The 19,270-nt window shown below is 57.9% G+C and overlaps 1 protein-coding gene across 19 annotated transcripts in view; it reads left to right on the top strand.

Moving 5' to 3' along the window:
• The window catches only part of ABLIM2 (actin binding LIM protein family member 2), a 152,642-nt gene that overhangs the window by 103,497 nt on the left and 29,875 nt on the right, over positions 1-19,270 (top strand). For 3 of the 19 annotated variants that reach the window (XM_067036738.1, XM_067036735.1, XM_067036734.1), the window contains 5 exons: positions 6,168-6,269; positions 6,835-6,888; positions 13,041-13,093; positions 13,584-13,722; positions 16,542-16,981. In XM_067036738.1, the coding sequence (XP_066892839.1) occupies positions 6,168-6,269; positions 6,835-6,888; positions 13,041-13,093; positions 13,584-13,722; positions 16,542-16,714 (521 nt within the window). In that variant the 3' untranslated portion in view covers positions 16,715-16,981. Of the gene's footprint in view, positions 1-6,167; positions 6,270-6,834; positions 6,889-13,040; positions 13,094-13,580; positions 14,765-16,530; positions 16,982-19,270 lie in introns of those variants that run through there. The other 16 variants (XM_067036748.1, XM_067036750.1, XM_067036747.1 and 13 more) reach the window with 8 other exon arrangements.

The raw sequence follows: 19,270 nt of genomic DNA, 5'->3' as shown, positions 1-19,270 counted from the left end.
AAAGGCAGCCCACTCACCTCAGGCAGGAGCAGCGAGGCTCTTCCTTCCATCCTGTGCTGGGGGCAGGCGGGGCAGGCAGGCCCCCACCCCACTGCCCACAAAAAAAGGTGGTTTAGAAACCACATTTCTAAATGTCACAGCCCTGCCAACGGTGTCCCTGAGGTCAGGGGGCACGGTGCCCTGCAGTCCGCTCCGGGTGGGCACTGGCCCCGCCCGCGGTGGGCAGGGCTCTGCCCCGGTTCCCTTCTGGCTGCTTCGGCCCCCAGTTCTCTTTTTTTTTTAACATCTTTATTGGAGTATAAATGCTTTACAGTGGTGTGTTACTTTCTGCTGTATAACACAGTGAATCAGCTCTACATATACATATATCCCCATATCCCCTCCCTCTTGCGTCTCCCTCCCTCCCACCCTCCCTATCCCACCCCTCTAGGTGGTCACAAAGCACCGAGCTGATCTCCCTGTGCTATGCGGCAGCTTCCCACTAGCTATCGGTTTTACATTTGGTAGGGTATATATGTCCATGCCACTCTCTCACTTTGTCCCAGCTTACCCGTCCCCCTCCCCGTATCCTCAGGTCCGTTCTCTATGTCTGTGTCTTTATTCCTGTCCTGTCCCTAGGTTCTTCATGACCTTTTTTTTTTTTTTAGATTCCATATATATGTGTTAGCATACAGTATTTGTTTTTCTCTTTCTGACTTACTTCACTCTGTATGACAGACTCCAGATCCATCCACCTCATTACAAATAACTCAGTTTCATTTCTTTTTATGGCTGAGTAATATTCCATTGTATATATGTGCCACATCTTCTTTATCCATTCATCTGTCAGTGGACACTTAGGTTGCTTCCATGTCCTGGCTGTTGTAAATAGAGCTGCAGTGAACACTGTGGTACATGACTCTTTTTTGAATTATGATTTTCTCAGGGTATATGCCCAGTAGTGGGATTGCTGGGTCGTATGGTAGTTCTATTTTTAGTTTTTTAAGGAACCTCCATACTGTTCTCCATAGTGTCTGTATCAATTTACATTCCCACCAGCAGTGCAAGAGGGTTCCCTTTTCTCCACACCCTCTCCAGCATTTATTGTTTCTAGAGTTTTTGATGATGGCCATTCTGACCAGTGTGAGATGATATCTCATTGTAGTTTTGATTTGCATTTCTCTAATGATTTATGATGTTGAGCATTCTTTCATGTGTTTGTTGGCAATCTGTATATATTCTTTGGAGAAATGTCTATTTAGGTCTTCTGCCCATTTTTGGACTGGGTTGTTTGTTTGGTTTTTTTTGATATTGAGCTGCATGAGCTGCTTGTAAATTTTGGAGATTAATCCTTTGTCAGTTGCTTCATTTGCAAATATTTTCTCCCATTCTGAGGGTTGTCTTTTCATCTGTTTATGGTTTCCTTTAATGTGCAAAAGCTTTTAAGTTTTATTAGGTCCCATTTGTTTATTTTTGTTTTTATTTCCATTTCTCTAGGAGATGGGTCAAAAAGGATCTTGCTGTGATTTATGTAATAGAGTGTTCTGTCTGTGTTTTCCTCTAAGAGTTTGATAATGTCTGGCCTTACATTTAGGTCTTTAATCCATTCTGAGTTTATTTTTATGTATGGTGTTAGGGAGTGTTCTAATTTCATTCTTTTACATGTAGTTGTCCAGTTTTCCCAGCACCACTTATTGAAGAGGCTGTCTTTTCTCCATTTTATATTCTTGCCTCCTTTATCAAAAGTAAGGTGACCATATGTGCATGGGTTTATCTCTGGGCTTTCTATCCTGTTCCATTGATCTATATTTCTGTTTTTCTGCCAGTACCATACTGTCTTGATTACTGTAGCTTTGTAGTATAGTCTGAAGTCGGGGAGCCTGATTCCTCCAGCTCTGTTTTTCTTTCTCAAGATTGCTTTGGCTATTCGGGGTCCTAGTTCTCTTTGTTCAGAAATTGGACAAAGCCCTCTGCCCTCCTCTCTGGTGCAGGATGCAGGGGAGTCTGGCACCCACGGTTCTGCCCCCTGCTGACTTCAAGGGCCGTCTGTGACCTCAGGAGCCCCAGCCTTTCGCCAGGACTCACCCCTAGGGAGACCAAGGTTCAGGGACAGGTCACTGGGCAGAGCCCAGAGGCAGGCCCTCGTTCACCAGGTGCGTCCACCTGCTGGCCATGGGGCCACCACTTCTCCCCGACACCTCTCACTGAGGCCCACGGGCTCTGGCGCATCCCAGCCTGTGGGCGCTCTGCTGCCAGCTGTGCCAAGGGCCGCCTGCCTTCTTTTAAGCTGGTCACGGGGCCTGGCATCCACCTATGCTCTCCGGAAAAGCCTTCCCTGGTCTCTCCTCACAGCATCTTCAGCTTCTTTGGCTCCTTAGGTGGAGATTTTCCCTCTGGACGACACTGTGGGTGGAGGGCTCACGAAGGGGAGGCCAGCGCTTGCCCTGATCTGGCCAGATGCCCCTCCTTCCCCCCCCCCATCCCAGACACACCTTCCCACCGTGTCCTGGTGCCTGGGGCCACCCTCCTGCCAGGACGTGCGTGCCGCATAGGTGCCAGTGACAGCCGTTTACACTTTAGTATGAATTTCAGTCCCCAGTGTGTCTCCGGGGACAGTGTCAGGTTTTCACCTGGTAAGGAGCAGGCCGCGGGACCGCAGGTGAGTGCAAGCAGAAGTGATGCTGCCGAAACCATCTTGCTGGGAAGTGACTGCTGAGCCTGCTCCCCACAGGGCGTGAGAGGGAGAGGAGGGGCTGCGGATGCGGAACCTCAGGTCAAGGCCCCTTCCCCACCCACGTCTTGGTGACCCATGGGGCCCCTGCCAGGGGCTGGGGTCTGGCCTCGCCTCTGGTCCCCTTGAGAAGATCCACAGGAGCAGGTGAGGGAGCTCCCGAGGGCAGAGCTGGGACAGCAGAACAGCAGAAAGAAGGACGTGGTGCTGGATCGTGAAGCAGAGGACAAATGGCCACGCGTCCACACCGACGTAAAGGAAGGATTGGATAAATAAATAACTGGGGGAGAAGAGACAGACTCCTGGCAGAAGAATCTCCAATGATTCGCGCGGACCCTCCACCCTCCAGGAGGGGCCCCCCGCCCCGTGCCAGCTGTGGGCTGTGCACGGCGGCTCCCTCCCAAAGAGCGCAGAGTGGGGGCGTGGGGGGAGCTGGACGGGGAGACTCCTGGCCCGCACGACCTCGGCCGCGGGGTCAAGGTCAATCGCAGTGGTGGGCCACGTGGATGGCGGCGCCCCTGCCGTGATGGGAGGGGGGCGCCTCCCCTCTGTGCTCTTCCTCCCCAAACCGTAACCCCCGTCCAATCATGAGAAAAGCGTCCGACGAACCCCAGCCGAGGGACAGTCTGCGAAACAGCGACCAGCACTTCTCAAAACCGCCAAGGTCGTGAAACGCGAGGGGAGTCTGAGAAACGGTCACAGCCCGGGGGAGCCTGAGGACGCGTGAGGACCAGTGTCGCCTGGTGTTCTGGACGGGTCCTCGGATACAAGAGGGACGTGAGGGGAAAACGGGTGACGGCCGAGTGAAGTGCGGGCTTTCGTTCATTATGATGTATCGGTCTTGCCTCACTAGCTGTGACAAATGTACCAGGGAAATGTATAATGTTAACACTGGGAAAACGGGTGAAGCCCGAGTGAAGTAAGGCGTTTAGACAACGCCTGCGTGGCCTGCGTGGCAACGCGGCGGCGGCGTGTAAAGTAACGGAGCGAATGACTTGGGGTCCGCAGGAAAGGCTCCGCGCTGCCCGGAACTGCTTTGCAACAAGGCATGAATTTGGACAAACAGGCAAGGTGGCCGCTCCCCGGCCAGGGGCTCCCCGGCTCTGAGAGGTCCCCTCCCCGGCATCCTCGCGTCTCCCTGAGGATGCTGAGGGCCCCTCCCTGGCAGAGGTCAGAAGCGGCCTCGGTCCTGACCCGTCTCCAGGAGAAGCCACGCACCTCGGCCCGAGGGGCTCCGTGCCTTTTCAAAGTTGCCGCTCAGCTGGGTGACCTCTGGCTTTCCCCCATCTCCAGTGACATCAGTGGTGGGGGTTTTTGCCCCCAAGGCCCAGGGGAGAAGCTGGCCCTCAGAGCAGCACCTGGGGCCGGGCCTCACCAAGACACGGGCCCCTGCAAAAGTCAGTCGTGGTGGCGTGGCCGCCGGGCTGTCGTGAGCAAAGTGCTGCGAGAGGCCCCACGTAGGGTCTACGTGAGGGTGCATTTTATGATGATTCAGCCACACGGTGAACGGGCAGGCAGGTGCGTGTCCAGAGAAGGGAATAGTCAGCTGGGCTATGTTCTCTGGGAAGGCTTTGCACTTGAGCCTTGACCCAGGAAGGATCTGCACCGGTGGGGAGGATTGGAAAGGGAGTCCAGAAGGGGGTGGTGGAGAAGGGGAGGCAAGCAGAGGCATCCTGGGTCAGGTCCAAGGTCTTAAGAGTTGGTTGACAGGCGTGGAGGTGTCACCTGGATGGCAGGTGTAAGGGGGGCGCCTGAAAGCCCAGTGTGGCCCCCACATGGTGCCTCCTGACCCTGGTGAAAGCCGTGGCCCTCCTCAGATACGTGTGTGCGTGCGCGCGGGCATGCGCGTACACACACACGCGCACACACGCACAAGCACACGCACGCGCACACGCACACACACCCAGAGTCTTGCCTGTGAGGTCAGACACTGCACGGCGGGCCTGGGGACTGGGGCGGGGGGCGGGCAGGAGTCCTGGGACGGGTTAGAGACTCCAGCCACCTGGGCAGGGGTGGAGAGAAACGGGCCACTGGAAGCTGTGTCAAGACGTGCCCGGCACAGTGTCCTCGGCTGCTCTGGAGTCCGAGCAGATGAATGTAAAGCCCCTGCTTCCACCGTGTGCTCCGCTGCCCCTGGAGATGGACGGGCCACCGTCGGCAGAACGGATCTGAGGTTTTCTTTACGTGCCCCTGGGTGTGGTCTCCCCGGGTGCACCAGTCTGGCCTGGCGTGAGGCTCCAGAAGGCTCTGCGCTGTGCTGGAAGGTGGCAGCTAAGGGAAAAGCAGGGTCCGCGCCGCGAAGAGGGGGGCAGTCCCCTACCTGAGGCTCCATCCACGCTGACGGGTGCAATTGGTGCCGCACCCGGGAAGATGCTCGAGCTGTAGTCAGCAGGCCCCGTGTGGCCTCAGCCTGGTTCGGGCCGCTGGCTGTGGTCTGCTGAGCCCACCCCGACCCGCGGGCCCCCCTTTGCCCTCAGCGCGCCCCTCCGCCAGGCAAGAGCGTCCCCCTCACCTCGGGGTCCTGCGGCCCCCAGCCGGGGGTATTTTCAAGTCAGGGGTGTCCGTTTCCCTTTGCCAAGCTGTCACGTAACGCGGCGAGGGTTTCCTGGGGCTAAAGGGGGGGAAACGCATTGTGCCTTTGCGTGTCTCGCTACAAGGAGCCGTATGCCTTTCGTGCCGTCTTCAACGCCCAGCACACCCTGTGTATCACCCCATTCCTCAGTGGGTGTGTGGGGGGGGGCGGGGAGGACCAGCGGGTGACCAGGGCTGTCTAAATTTGTGACTTGATAATCCAACCTTGCTCGCAAAACAGAAATGACAAATCCAGACGGGATAAACATCGGGGCCAGAATCAGAGGACTCTCTCCATTTACCTGGGCCAAAAAAAATTGCTTTATTTGGGAACATGGCAGCTGATTAATACCAACGGTCTCTTATTCTCCTGTGGCTGATTGAATTTTACTCAGTGGCTTTTCAGGACAGATGTAGATGAATTCTAGCCCTCTAATCCCGATTCTGAATGGCTAATTTGTGAACTCTCCAAGAAATCCACGTCTTTTTACGCAAGGCTGCTTAGGACGTGGGCGTGGGGGGGATGCTTCCTTTTGGTGAATTTGTGATTTTTCTGGATTCCAATGGCAGCCACGGCTGAGCTGTGCCCGCCCCCGGGAGAGGGGGCTCGGCCGACGGCCAGGCCAGACTTCGCAGGAACTGGGAAACAGCACGGGCTCTGCCCTGGGCGTAGCTGTCCCCTCATCACGGGAAGGGGGTCCCTCGAGGTTGGATTAACAAGCCGTGGGGCCCACCTGGAGGTGTCGGTGAGGGTCCCTCTCCCTGGGCAGCGGGTTCGGGCGGCCCCGCCGGGCAGCGGAGAGGGGCTCATTTTCATGCTTGAAATGCTCTCCTCTGCTTTTCCCTTCCCGCCTTCTGTCTGCCGGCTTTGCTTTCCCGTCTGGAGGCAGTGAAAGTGGCCGGAGCACCTCCAGCCTCTCCGTGCTCTCAGACAGCAAGCCTCCCCCCTCCACCTACCAGCAGGCTCCTCGCCACTTCCACGTCCCAGGTAGGCGCCCAGGACACACGGCCGCTCGCCAGGCAGACCGTCCGTCCGCCCCTGAGCTGTCGGGTGGGGGGGTGGGGGGGTGGGAGCGGGCTGCCGTGCCTCTCGGGGGTGGCACGGTCCCCAAGCCTCCCCATCTCCCTCTCACCCCTAAATTCCGAGATGCTTTAAAAGTCCGCAGGTGGGTGTGCGTGTCCCCAAACTGGCACGTGTTTGAGTTTCTCCCAAAGCTCCACAAACGCCAGGGAGGCGTGGCTGCCCTCCTGGGAATGGGCTGGAGGGAGGGGCTGACCGGGTCACAGCTGTCGCTGGACACCCGCTGCAGCCGCCTCTGTCCCTCTGTCCCCTTCACACGGCGGGTGGCATCGGGGCTGAGCGAGGCTGACGTGCAATGTGAGGCCTGGGTGCCGGTCGCCGGGGCGGGTGCCAGATCCTCTCTGGGGACTCTAAATCTGGGTGACGGGCTGCTGCTGCTGACAGAAAAGCGGTAGAACGGAAACCCTCACAATTTGCTTTTGCTCACCCTGCTGTTCTCTCCTTTTTTTTTTTTTTCTTTCTTCTTTCCCAGACACTGGCGTCAAAGATAACATCTATAGGAAACCCCCCATCTACAAGCAGCATGGTACATACAGTAGGATTCCTCTGCTTCTGTGTTTGCCTTGCATGCCTGTCAGTGCCTTTGCTTCTGGATGCTTCCCGTTGTCGTGTTCTGATACATGATGGGTGCAAATTTGCCGGTAGGCTCCCGAGAGGCCCCTTCATAAATTACAGCAAAGGGTGTGTCCTACTAAGGACACCGCTGTGTGTCTAAACCCGGGGCTGACGCACGTGGGCCAGGCTGGTCTCGGTGTGTGGCTTCAGGGATGCTACTTTGAGAGAGGCGGCCAGACTGACTTTAGCCAATTTGATGAGGGGCGGAGGTGCTGGGACCACAGTCTCACCCAGCCTGGCCTTTGTAAACCAGAACAAACCAGAATCAGTCATTTATGCCTCCATGAGAATTTAAGAAGAATTTTGAGAATTTCGGATGATAGAATACAATGACTTAGCCTTTGGTTAAAGGGATTTCTTGCATCAGCAAATAGGGGCTGGAGATGCTTGGTTCCAAGGGCGTCTCTCGCCCCCCAGTTTCCCTCTCGGAGGCGACCAGCCACCTCCGCCCCACCTGAGCCTGCAGGGGACAGGTGCGCAGGGAGCAGAAGTCTCCAGATCTCACCTCTGTCTCGTCACAGAATTTCTGGTGATTTGGGGCTTGTTGCTTCACCATCCTGAGCCTCTGTTTCCTCATCTGCAAAACAGGACCGACCCTCCACGCTGCCCTTTTCACGGGCTGGTTGTGAAGACCAGATGGGATAGTGAACGTGGAATCGTGTTCTAAACTGTCGAATGCGGTGCGCGTGGTGGGGGTTGTTATTAAGACACTAGAGAGATGAGGAGAGGGATCCCCAACTCAAAGTCCTTGTCCAGATGCGCCCAAAAAACAGCCACGTCCCCCCTGGACAACTGGATGGGCGCTGTTGGGTGGCATCTATAAAAGTGTGTTTTCTGTGGCTTGCTGACAAATCCGTGCTCTAGTTGTGCAGGCTGTGTGCGTTTTATAATTTTCTCCTTGACTGCAATAGGCCCTATGCTTTGTGTGTTTCTTCCTCTTCCCGAGAAAGAAAAAGACGAATGGGAACTCCTGGGCTTCCAGAAGGCGGTGACTTCCACCGCTGCCTCTCAGTCGGAGAAGCAGGGAGCACAGATCTTCCCGAGGGATCCGAGAGGGAGGGACGTGTAGACTCCAGGGCCCTCAGAGGTGGTCCAGACCGGCTCCCTGTGTTACCAGCGGGGAGACTGAGGCACGGGACGGAAGGAGCAGGCACAGAGCGGTGTCTTTCCATCGTGGCGCCCATACTGCAGCCAGGAGGCTGTGCGTGCTGTCTGCGTCCACGGCAAGGACCGACTGCCTCGGCCTTTTCTCAGCCGCTAGCTAACGCGTCACGTACACACACAGGGTCGGAGGGCCGGCCCCTGGGAGGGGAGGAGGCAGTGAATCAGTTCAGGAGATTGCTCACTAGCCTCTGAGGGAGCCCGATCGAAGACAAAGAACTTCTGACAGTAAGGCCCTTAACCGGATCGCGCAGTGGAGCCTCGGTTTACCCTGTTCTCTTTTTTGGCCGTGCCGCGCGGCACGCGGGATCTCAGTTCCCCGACCAGGGATCGCACCCGCGCCCCCTGCAGTGGAAGCGCGGAGTCTTAACCCCTAGATTGCCAGGGAAGTCCTGGTTTACTCGTACCAGGGGTAATCTTTGTGTTTCCTTTTTAATCTGGACAGAAACACCTCTTCTATCCAAAGGCGAGTGAATTCCTCTTTGACTGAACCCTGAACAGTGACCCAAACCCTCTTAACATTCTAGAATGTGGGTTTATTGATTAATTCATGAAATAAACTTTATAGAGCGCCTGCCCTCTGCCACGCGTTCAGCCACGTCGTGGGATGGACATGGATACAGTCTGTCCCTGCCTGACTGTAAAGGGGCCATGCGTAAAGTGAGTGCTCACGGGTGCCGTGTGGTCCTCTCCACCAGCTTTCCTTAGACAACCGTCCGGACGTAACGGATGTGGGAATTCCCTGGCGGTCCAGTGGTTGAGACTCTGCGCTGCCACGGGAGGGGGCTTGGGTTCCATCCCTGGTTGGAGGACTAGCATCCCACGTGCCGCGTGGCACGGCCAAAAATAAATAAGTAAACTGAGGACATAATGGATGTGCTGGGGTGCATTTGATTTCCGATAGATTTGAGATGTCTTCATTTTACAAGATTTGCCCCATCGAGCTGGACCATATCCGGGCAGAAGTGCACTGGGGTGGGGGGCATGCATGTGTCAGTGTGAGTGTGCATGTGTGTGTTTAAAGCCCAAAGGCAGCCACCCCCGCCCCCCGCATCTCAGCAAACCGACCGTCCCCTCATCGGTCAAGGGAGAGGGGCACACATTTCAGGGTCACCTCAGGAGAAACCCACCCTTTTAATAGCCAGACTTTCCAGAAACAAACTCCGGGTGATGATGGTGAGTTCCTGGACCATTTAATTCGCTTAAGATAATATAGTCAGTGAGTTTTAAAATGTTATGCTTTTTAAGTAATGTATTTACTTTTCAACTTTTTATTTCCGACTCATCAAAAGTTGTTGGGTTTTGGTTTGTTTTTTTCTCATCAGCGACACTCTTCTCTGGTGCTCTAGTCCCGCTGCTGTTTGGGGGAAGTGAGCCTCCTGCGGGGGGGTGGCCAGGCCTGGGGACTCAGCGGGGGTGGGACCCTGGCGCTGAGGACGAGGGTTAGGGTTAGGATTAGCAGTCAAAGAGCTGCCACTGAATGCGTCGCGCGTGCTGGGGTTTCATCTCAGCACAGCCTTGAGGCAGGTATTGTCACAGACAAGGAAACTAAGGCCAGGGCCGCAAAGTGACCCATCGATGGCCAAATCACACCAGGTCTGCCTGACCCCTGAACCCACCACTCTTATTTTACATCAGTTTGCATCATTAGAGACCAATAGTATTTTCTTAGACTACCTTAGTTCCAATTCTACTTGGTTACAATTTAATGGCTTCAAAAAAGCATAAGAAAGACAAGAAAGGAAGCAAAAGGAGACTGAATGGGAAATAAGAAGGAAGAGGAAGAAGAAAGGGAAGGAAGAACCCCATCCCGTCGGGCAGAGGTGCCGCAGGACCAGCGGAGGGTGTTGGACGGGCTGGGAGGTGGGGTGCGGGGGACCTCCCACCACCCGCTAAAGGTCCAGCTGCTATGGGGACATTTTTGGTGTCTTTCGAACGGTCCTGAATCAATCGCAGTGTTGAGCCCAGCGTTCTTTGTGAGGCAGACAGGATTCCAGCCACAGCCGCTCCCCTGCCAGCTCTGTCTCTCGCTCTGAAGGACGAGGTTCTGGCTTCCAGGGGCTCTGCGTTGAGGCCCCGTGTTGCTTGGCACAGAGCAGGGCCTTTCCTCTCGATGGAGTGAAGCTGGCCCAGTGTTTAGACTGTTTAACGTGAATTCAAGAGGAACAAGTAACGCCTCCCCCAAATTTCCCAGGAGGGACAGACGTTTTGTTTCCTTGGTAAGCGCACGTGAGCCGTCAGATGGCAGTGTGTGTGGAGACGCTGGCCCAAGAAGCAGGGGTGGCGTCTCACCGCCTCCCACACCTGCAGACAGTTGGGGGCTCCCTCCCACCTCCCCGAGCTGCCCACCCACGCCAGACGGTAGAGGCGACCCGTGTAGCCTGTACTCTGAGCTCTTTCTTTGGGGCCTGGTTTAAGACGGGACTTAATCACATCTCATGTGTCTCTGGGATTCCTTTGTAGTGGGGTCGAGTCTCATTTTGGTTTGGGGATGGGAGGAAAGGGAATGGCCCTGTATCCAGAAAGAAAATTAGAGACCTCCCACTCTCATTGGGATGTTCCCTATAAAGGTCCCAAGGGATGCAGGGAGTCGGACATCAGCCTTTGCCCAGAGGGTGCTCACTGGCAAATACTTTGCAGGGCTCGGAAGGAGCTGCCTTGTGTGATAGGAAAGACACATGCAACTCGATTTCGCTGCTTGTCCTGAATTGATCCGTCTTTTCCTGAGACTCTGAAACGGCATTTTACAAATTAGCTGCCCGGTTCGCCTCTCGTTTTATTCCTGATATTCCAAACGTGTGAGCTGAGCTCCGCATCATGTGACAGCACCTGCGTGTTACCTCATGCGATCCTCGTAAATTGGAGGGCGGGGGGGGGGCGTCATTTGCCCATTTTACGGATCAGGAAACTGAGGCTCAGAGCTGTTAAGGAAGCAGCCCGAAAATAACACAGAGCTCCGGGTCCCTCTGTTTTCCTAGCCGTGCTCCATTTCTCGAGAGAATCCGTTGGGTGCTTTGCGGACTGGCAGACCGGGACTCTGGAAAGCCCGCGGTTTGAGTCTGGTTAGCTCGTGCACACCTCGTGGAGCTGGCGGCGTTTGCAGAGAAAACTGGCTAAACCTTGGTGGGATAGCCCCCTTTTTGGAGGTGGGGCCCTTCTTTAAGCCCGGAGGTAGCTCTACAGGCAGAGTCCGGCCCAGCACGCTCCCCGAGGCTATGGAAAGTCCTCGGACCCAGGAGGGCCGCTGTGATCTGAACTCCTGGGACCTCACATTCCCAAAAGCCCTTTGGTTGGAGCCACTTAATTGTTTTGGCATTTGCAAATTATCCCAAGCGTGGCTGTCCATTCGGTCCATTCGGGGGCCTCTGTGGGCTGTTCAGGGAATCCAGCAAACTTACTTTTACCGGCAGACCTGGCCCTGGAGGCCTTCTCTGGGCTGGACAAGGGCAGGGCTCTTAGAGCTCCAAGTAGCCTCTGGCCCGACGTCCCTGGGGCGGCCGTGTAGCTGCCCAAGGGTCCCGGCTGATGTGCGGTCAGAGGCTGGAGGCTCCGCTGCCTGGCAACAGCCGTTGTCCGGGAAACAGGAGAGCTGACGGGCATGCGTCCCTCTGAGCCCCCTGCTCCCCGCCCCTCCTGCACTGTGCCCCGCACGCAGGCCTGTCATCAATTTGCCTCCGCGGGTGGACACAGCTAGGTGTTGATCTTCGCTTTGAAAGCCACTGTCTCTCCTGGGAGACGGAGAAACAGGTAGCCGTCGGGAGTAAAGAAATGTCAGCGTATCCAGAACCGTCTTCAACTGTGGCCTTATCTTGTCGAGGTCCTGTAGCCCAAGCCCCAGTTTCCAAGCTCTCGGGCCTGATGTCTGTCTTGTCCTTGGTGGTGCACAAGGCAGGGTGCTCCAAAAGGCTAGAAGGTCCGAGCCCTCCGCAGGCTGCAGGTAAGGAGCCCACCCTTGGCGTGTCCTTACTACGGCCTCGGTCTCTGTGGCAGGTGGCAAAGGACACTGGGGTCTTTCCTTTCGTCGTTCCCTCGCGTGGGGTCAGCGATTTAGCTTGGGGGGCACAGGATGGGTCTTTACCGAACTGGATGCTGAGAACCGTCAACCTGCCCTCGTGTGATTTATCTCATCATGCTTGGTTGGAGATGATGTCAGCCCGGCTGGGTGACAACCCCCCGTCCCCAAACAGGCAAATGGAGAATACAGACACCTCTTGACTCAGCTCTAGAGAGTCTGCTGAATAACAGACGATTGCTTGCTCTGTTCCATAGAGCGCACCTCTGGTTGTATGTTGTACCCTCTTTACTGCTCTTCGTGGAATTCTCCCAGTGGCATAGCTCACTCACCTTGTTGTGTTTTGCGAGCAGTGGGGTGGGGCAGACAGGGGAAGGACTGAGAGTCAGACCGCCCGGGTTCAAATGCCAGCCTCTGCCACCCGCTGATCCATGATCTTGAGAAAGACACGTCATGTCTCTGAGCCTCGGTCCTCTGATCTGTAAAATGGGTCGCGTGGGGATGAGTGGTAGTGTCCGTGAAGCACCCAGCTGAGTCTGACCCGGTAGGGGCTGGATCACCGGGCCCTTCTCTTCCTTTGAACTTGGAGGATAGAAAGTATGTTCTTCGAGATGCCAAGTGGCTGCAGGGTGGTTGGCTGGAATGTGAACGAGGCATCACTTTACACATCTGCTCTCAAGTTAGCGCGTCCTGTGCAAGGCCCCAGGCCACATGCCTGCGGGGACCTTCGCCAGCTGCTCTGGTCCCTCAGCCCTTAAAAGTACAGCGCTGGCGACTTTTCTTTGATTATTTTCCATTTTTGAGCATGACTGACTGTGAAGTGGGAACTGACACATGGAAACCCAGGATCTACGGTGCGCTGCCCTGACAGATCGATTTTTCCCTTCCAGCCGCGAGGCGATCGGATGGGGAGGACGGAGGTTTCGACCCGGATAACAGGAAGGTAATGCAGGGGCAGACCTGGTTTTGTGGGGGCTTCTCCAGCTTGAAGCCTCAGGCTCCTCCCCTTAGGGATTAGGCAGGACCAGGTGGAACGGGGACCAAAGTCAAGAGGTGCTGCCACCAGCCCCCTTACATTTAGGACTAGCACATCTGCTACCAAAGTCCTCATCCTGTGCTGTATAACTTGGTCATGGTTCTGTAACCAAGGAGGTGTCCGAAAAGAAAGGAAGATAAATCAAAATGCATATTTTAGGGTTTGGCCCAAGGGCTGAGTTTGCCCGCCCACCCTGGCTCCAGAGGTAAGACCCCCTTTGCTCGTCTCTAAGAAGGTAGGTGTGTGTGGGAAGAGCCCAAGGCTGGCTTCCCCGGCTGTCCCCTTGTGAAGCCACGTGGGCCCCGACCTCCCTGAGCCTCAGTTTCCTCCTCTGTAAAGTGGGGCGATGCCACTGCAGGTGACCTCAAAATTCACTTCTGTTTTTCTTTCTCAGCAGAAGACCGACTGGCTGATGCTCAAGGGGGACGCAGACACGAGGACCAACTCTCCAGACCTAGACAGCCAGTCTTTGTCCCACAGTAGCGGGACCGATAGAGACCCTCTCCAAACGATGCCAGGGGACAGCACTTACTCACGTGAGTGGTTCTTTTGAGCAGGGAGCTGTCAGTGTGGCACGAAAGTCCTTACAGAAAAGGGGCCCACAACCTCGAGCCAGTCCCCCCCCAGATCTAAGCCTTGCCCGTTAAAAACTAAGAGAGCAAACCCACAGACAGAATGGCAAGCCCGCTAGGAAGCAGACCAGTAGCCGTGCGCTGGCTTCCCTTGGTGACGCCCTGATTCAGCCAGCCCGCTGCCCAAGGGCCACGCCGGCGTCTCCCGGAACTCTCCAGAGCGGGCAAGAGGGCAGAAGGCCGACTCAGGCTCCTGGGCTCCTTTGGGAAAAGGGCTTGCAGGCTGCCAGGCTGGAAGTTGAGGGCCCGTCTCCCTCCGGAGCGGACAGGAGCGTGGTCCAGGGGGGCGAGTCCAGACTCGGAGCCGAGAACGGCATTATCGTGTCTCCTGTGCTCGTCCTGGGCGAGGGGCCGGGAGCTGGGACTCCAGATCCTCAGGGAGCGCAGGAGACAAAGACCACGTCTGCCTGATCCGGGGGGTCGTGAAGCTGCAGTGGGCGTGACCTTCAGATGTCGGGCGAAACTCCCCGTGACGCTCTTACGTCCAGAGGCTGTAAATTTATAGGCAGCCACAACAGCAAGCTGCCGTCGGATGGCCCGCGGTAGATGGTGGGCAGAGTCTTTGGGTCTCAGCAGCTGCGCTCGGGTTCCCGTGGACAAGCTTGAGGCTTAGCTTGGAAGCAGAGGCCAGGAGGGGATGGTTGTGCACGTGAGAAAGCCGAGGAAAGACACTGGCTTTGCCGTAAGACAGACCTGAGTCCAGATCGCGGCTCACCACTCGCCGGGCCTCAGTTTCACCCGTGTGCCCGGCGGGGTCGTTGGAGACCCGGCGGAGGCGCCGCGTGTGCAGCCGGCCCTCGGCCGGGCCCAGAGTAGACGCTCGTCATCCTCACCGTTCTCGGGACTGTAAACCGTCTCACAAATGAAAGGGCGTGTGTTCCGGCGTGGGAAGAGGGTGAGAAGCGTGGAGACGATCACTTGTTAAAGAAGCCGTCTAAACAGAGAAGGCGTGTGTTGCTTTGCGTGCGATCTCTGTAAGCAGGTGTCGGCGGGCCCCGGGCCCCGTCCGCCTGGGCCTCTGCTCTCTGAGTGGGACCCAGAGCCGGAGCACAGCGCGGACACATCCCCGCTGGAAGGTCACACCGGAGAGACCCCAGAGGGTCTCGTCCAAACGGAGGCGTGCGCCTCCTGGGGGGGGATCCGGAAGGGCCGAGGCAGGCTGCCCGTCCCACCGGCGGAGGGGTGAGGGGTGCAGGGTTGGTTACGGGAGAACCCATGGACAGGCTCCGGACCAGGCAGCGGCAGCCCGTCCTCCAGCCCTGCTCTGCCTGGTGATGCAGGACTTGCACGTGGCCCCCGGCCACTGGCCTGGACCGTGGCCTTTTCTGTCTTGCACTTTGTTTTTCCTAATGCAATTGAGTTCGGGAGGTGGGGTGCTCCTGCTTTGCCAGCCCCCTAGCAGCCCCCGGTGGCCCCCGTGCCTTGAGGGCACCAAAGCGTCAGCCCCGGGACTCGAGAGCACCCAGGAAAGGACTGTCTGCGGTCCTCAGGGTGGTCCTGTCTAGCTTCAGTCCTTCCCTTGCTGGGAGGTGAGTGGGCCTGCATCTGCAGGGGGGCAGCTGCTGTCCCCAGGGGGTCCCACTTACCTTCTGGCCTGCCTGTGGCTTGGGGCTTAGGGAGGTGGGGACACCATCCGGGGAGAAGCCTGGGCAGGAGACGGCCCGCGCCGTGGGGACCTCCCTGTGCCGCGCCGACCCGTCCGTGTCTCCTCACCTCTGTGCGCTGCCTCTCTCATCTGCGCGTGCCGGACGAGGCGCCCTGGGGTCGTCCCGGGCGTCCCGCAGGCGGGAGACCCTGTGCGACCCGGGGGCCGTGCACGTGTCTCGGCCAGTCACACGCCTTCGAGGTCTGTTTGTCAACCCCGTTCCTTGCTGCTGTGTTCCCATCACAAGCCGCAGGTGTAGCCGCGGATGGGAATGGACCGCCTCCCATCCAGGTGCGCCCGGCCGGCAGGAAGTGGAGCGCCTGTGCTAGAATTCGTGCTCTGACTGGGGCGAACCCTCCAAAGTACGAACAACCTGTGTGCGCGTGCGCGTGCGTGTGCGTGTGCGTGTGTGTGTGTGTGTGTGAGTGCGTGTGTGTGCGCGTGCGCGTGTGTGCGCGCGCGTGTGTGTGTGCGCGTGTGCGCGTGTGTGTGTGTCCCCTCCTCCTTCAGGGATGCGGGCTCACGATGACCACGACGATGGTTCTGTCATCCCTTCGCTTTCTACACGTGTTCTGACGTCAGTTCCTCCGAATGGGAAACCCGCAGTGTCTAACAATTGCAGTTGTGCCTTTATTTCTGTCCTGGTGGCATCGCCTTGTTTCCCAACGTGCGTGGAAATAGCAGCGAGGACCCAGGCCGCTGGTCGTGCCTAGGTCAGGCGTGCCTTGCTCTCTGCCGGCCTCTTGAGACACTTGGACAGGCTGAGCACACACTTAAACTGAGAAGAGAGGGGTTTCCGCCTTCTTTTCTCGGGTTCCTTCCAGTCTCACCAAGCGGCCCCCAGTTGTGAGTCCATCAACAGCAGTTTCATTTGCAAACAACCGTTACTGAACAAAGTATTTGCACGCAACAAGGCACGCCCGCCTGCACCCCCGGGACGTCCATCTGTAGCGCGCCCAAGGAGGGTAGGATTGTGATACTCAACACAGTGGGCGCTCAATAAATGTTTGTTGAATTGAGATGCATTAAATTCAACGGGTATTTATTGAGCACCCACTCTGTGCCAGACGCTGTGTAGGGCGCCGAGGGGAAGACCGAGAAGACGAGAGCAGCCCCGGCCCCAGAGACGCGTGCAGGGAGCTGGGACAGGGAAGGACGCCACTGAGAGCGAGTGCACACGCACGCCGCCGCCGCCTGCCTGGGGCCCTCCGTGGGCTCTCGGGGGCCAGAACAACCTCATCCCACTCGTGACACCATCAGCACATGTCACCTGAGACTGCATTCATCATTCAGTCATCCATCCGCCCCTTCGCCAGACACTAACTGAGCACCTACTATGTGCTGAACACAGTGCTAGGCAGCGGAGAGGAGGTGGTGAATATGGCCCAGTGCCTGTCCCCCAGGGAAGCAGACAACCGACAAACCAGCGTGACATCCCTCTCCGCTTCGGCAGTGGTTCCCAGCCAGCACTGTCAGCCCCTCCCAAGGAGGTGCCGTTGAAATACACATCGTACGACAGACTGCTCGTTTCCCTTTACGCTACGCTTAGGGCATTATCTGGACCGTGCATGGAGTCGATTATCTTACGGATGAATCTGATTTCTGCACAGGAAAGGGATGGTATTGATTTTCTGTTACAAGAAGAGGGCCTTGAGCCTTACAGGATGAGGTTCACTGCCCCAGAAGAACGCGAGGTGGTGTGGGCCCCCCTCCCCTGGTCTACACCCTGTGGACCCTCCTGACCCTTCGCGCCCTGTCCTCCCTTTTGAGGTTTCCCACGTCCCCCTCCAGGTGGTCACAGGTGTGCTGAAGTAAGACAAAGCCCCAGGCCGGCTGGAGACCCTTCCCTGAGGACTCAGTGACCCCTGGAAAGGACCCTACCCTTCCGAGAGGAATAAGGCCCTTCCTCAAATCCCAGCACGTGAGGGGCATTAGGGTGGGCCCGGAGGTCGGGGAGAGGAAAGCTCCGCATTAGAAGCCAAGGCGGTGCAGACGGTGGGTCCCGCGCGCGCCCACCCTGCCTGGGATTTTGCCGTTTTACAGCCCCTTCTGTGCGTGTGTGCCCACGGAGTCCCATCCCCTTGTCTTTGCCTGCTGCCCACCCAGTCCGGGCCTGGGCTGGGGCTGGGATCCGAAATTGCCTCCTGGGTCCCTCACCCCCAGCGCCCACCAGTGTGAAGCTGGGGAGACAGCACCTCTGTTGCCCTTTTCCTGCCCTGCTGGTGGGAGGAAGGCGGGTTTGAGGGCTGGCCGGAAGCGGCTTTCCTCACCCCGTTAGGCCTCTGGAGTTTCCAGGCGGGAAAAAGTCATTCTCACGTTTCTTAGTCCACGGCTGGAAGAGAGAGAGAACCGATTCACTGTCCGCCAAGCCCACGAGAACTTGGGGGCCTGAGGACCCCAGGGGCAGAATCCACAAGCATCGCCCTGACGGGACCTCAGTCCTGGCCCTCATTTTTGGACAAGCAAGAGAAGGCCCAGAGACAGGGTGTGACCGCTGAACAGGTCCTGGGGCCAGAGCAGAGGCCACACAGACAGCACCCCGGCCCCAGGAGATGATGGTCCAGAGGAGGCGGGGACACGGTCAAAAACCACGTTAGAAAGTAAGGCCCCTGGCGCGTGCAGGTCGGGGGGCCAGGCGCCGCCGGTGGCTCGGGGAAGGGAGGTGCTAAGGGAGCAGGCGTGAGGGCTGCAGGCTTGAAGGGGTGGGTGTGGGAGCAAGCCCTCCTCACAGAGGTGAAGCCTGGCTGCTGGGGCCCCGGGGGAGGGCTGGGGCCTGGGATACGCAGGGTCACAGAGGGCTCTATGGGCCTGGGCAGGGCTCGGCCTGGCCTCCGAGTGGAGGACGGACCTAGGGGTTCTCAGCAGAGCCCTGGCCGCGGGGCCGTCGGGGCAGGAGGGGAATTGCCGTCATCCAGGCTGCGGGAGGGCTCTGGGCGAGCTAGTCTCTGGGGAGTGTCCGGGGGTGGGCTGAGCGCTTCGAGGCGAGAAGCAAGGGGGCGGTTTGGGAAACAGGAAGCCAGCGGGGAGGCGGGAGAGGGCAGCCCGAAACAGCTGGTCTGTGTGTGATGCTGGGAAGTTTCTTCTCTGTCTGGCGGGGCCCGGGGTCGGTGCAGCAGGGCCGTGAGCAGCAGATGAGGTGATGGGTTTTCTGTGTTTAAACACGGATGGGCAGCTTTGCAGAGGGTAGACTGGAGGCTGCTGGGTCGGGGCTCAAGGGGCTGGGGTGTCCAGATGAGCCATGGGGAGGCCCCCCCTGAACAGTCTGAACTGCAGGACCGGTGCAGGCAGTCGGGGGGGGGCGGGGGGGGCGGGGGGGTGGAATCAGGAATGACCCCGGGCGTCCCAGCTCAGGTGGGTGGAGGCACCTCTGTCCAGTGCTGGGCAGGAGCAAGGTGGCTTCTTCACGTCGAGTCGGGAGGCTGAGCTGCCGGGCCGGGGACGGATGGGCTGGGCGCTCAGGAAAGGATTCTGGGCTGTAGGCAGAGTCACAGGGGTCCTCGGATGGGCCTGGGGGCACGGGGGTGGGTCACCTGAGACCCAGGCCCTTCCCCAGGTGGGTTCCTGAGCTGTGTTACTTCTCCGAAGGGTCTGAGGCCCAAAGAAACTGTGACTCCTGCTCAGCACCTACCGCACTCCCACTCCTCAGCCTGTTTCCCTTCTCCGTAGGACGTGGCGGGGAGGATGGAGAAAGTGTGGTCCGGGGGAGGCCCAGGGATGGAGAGAGCCCGGGCCAGCGGAGAGGGCGGGGGAAGGCTGGGAGGGAGAGGCCCGAGGGAGCTGGGGGGCTCGCGCGGCACCCGGCATCCG

This window comes from Kogia breviceps, chromosome 6 (assembly GCF_026419965.1).
Source record: "Kogia breviceps isolate mKogBre1 chromosome 6, mKogBre1 haplotype 1, whole genome shotgun sequence".
NCBI classification, from domain to species: domain Eukaryota; kingdom Metazoa; phylum Chordata; class Mammalia; order Artiodactyla; family Physeteridae; genus Kogia; species Kogia breviceps.
This window is presented reverse-complemented; position numbering and strand designations above follow the sequence as displayed.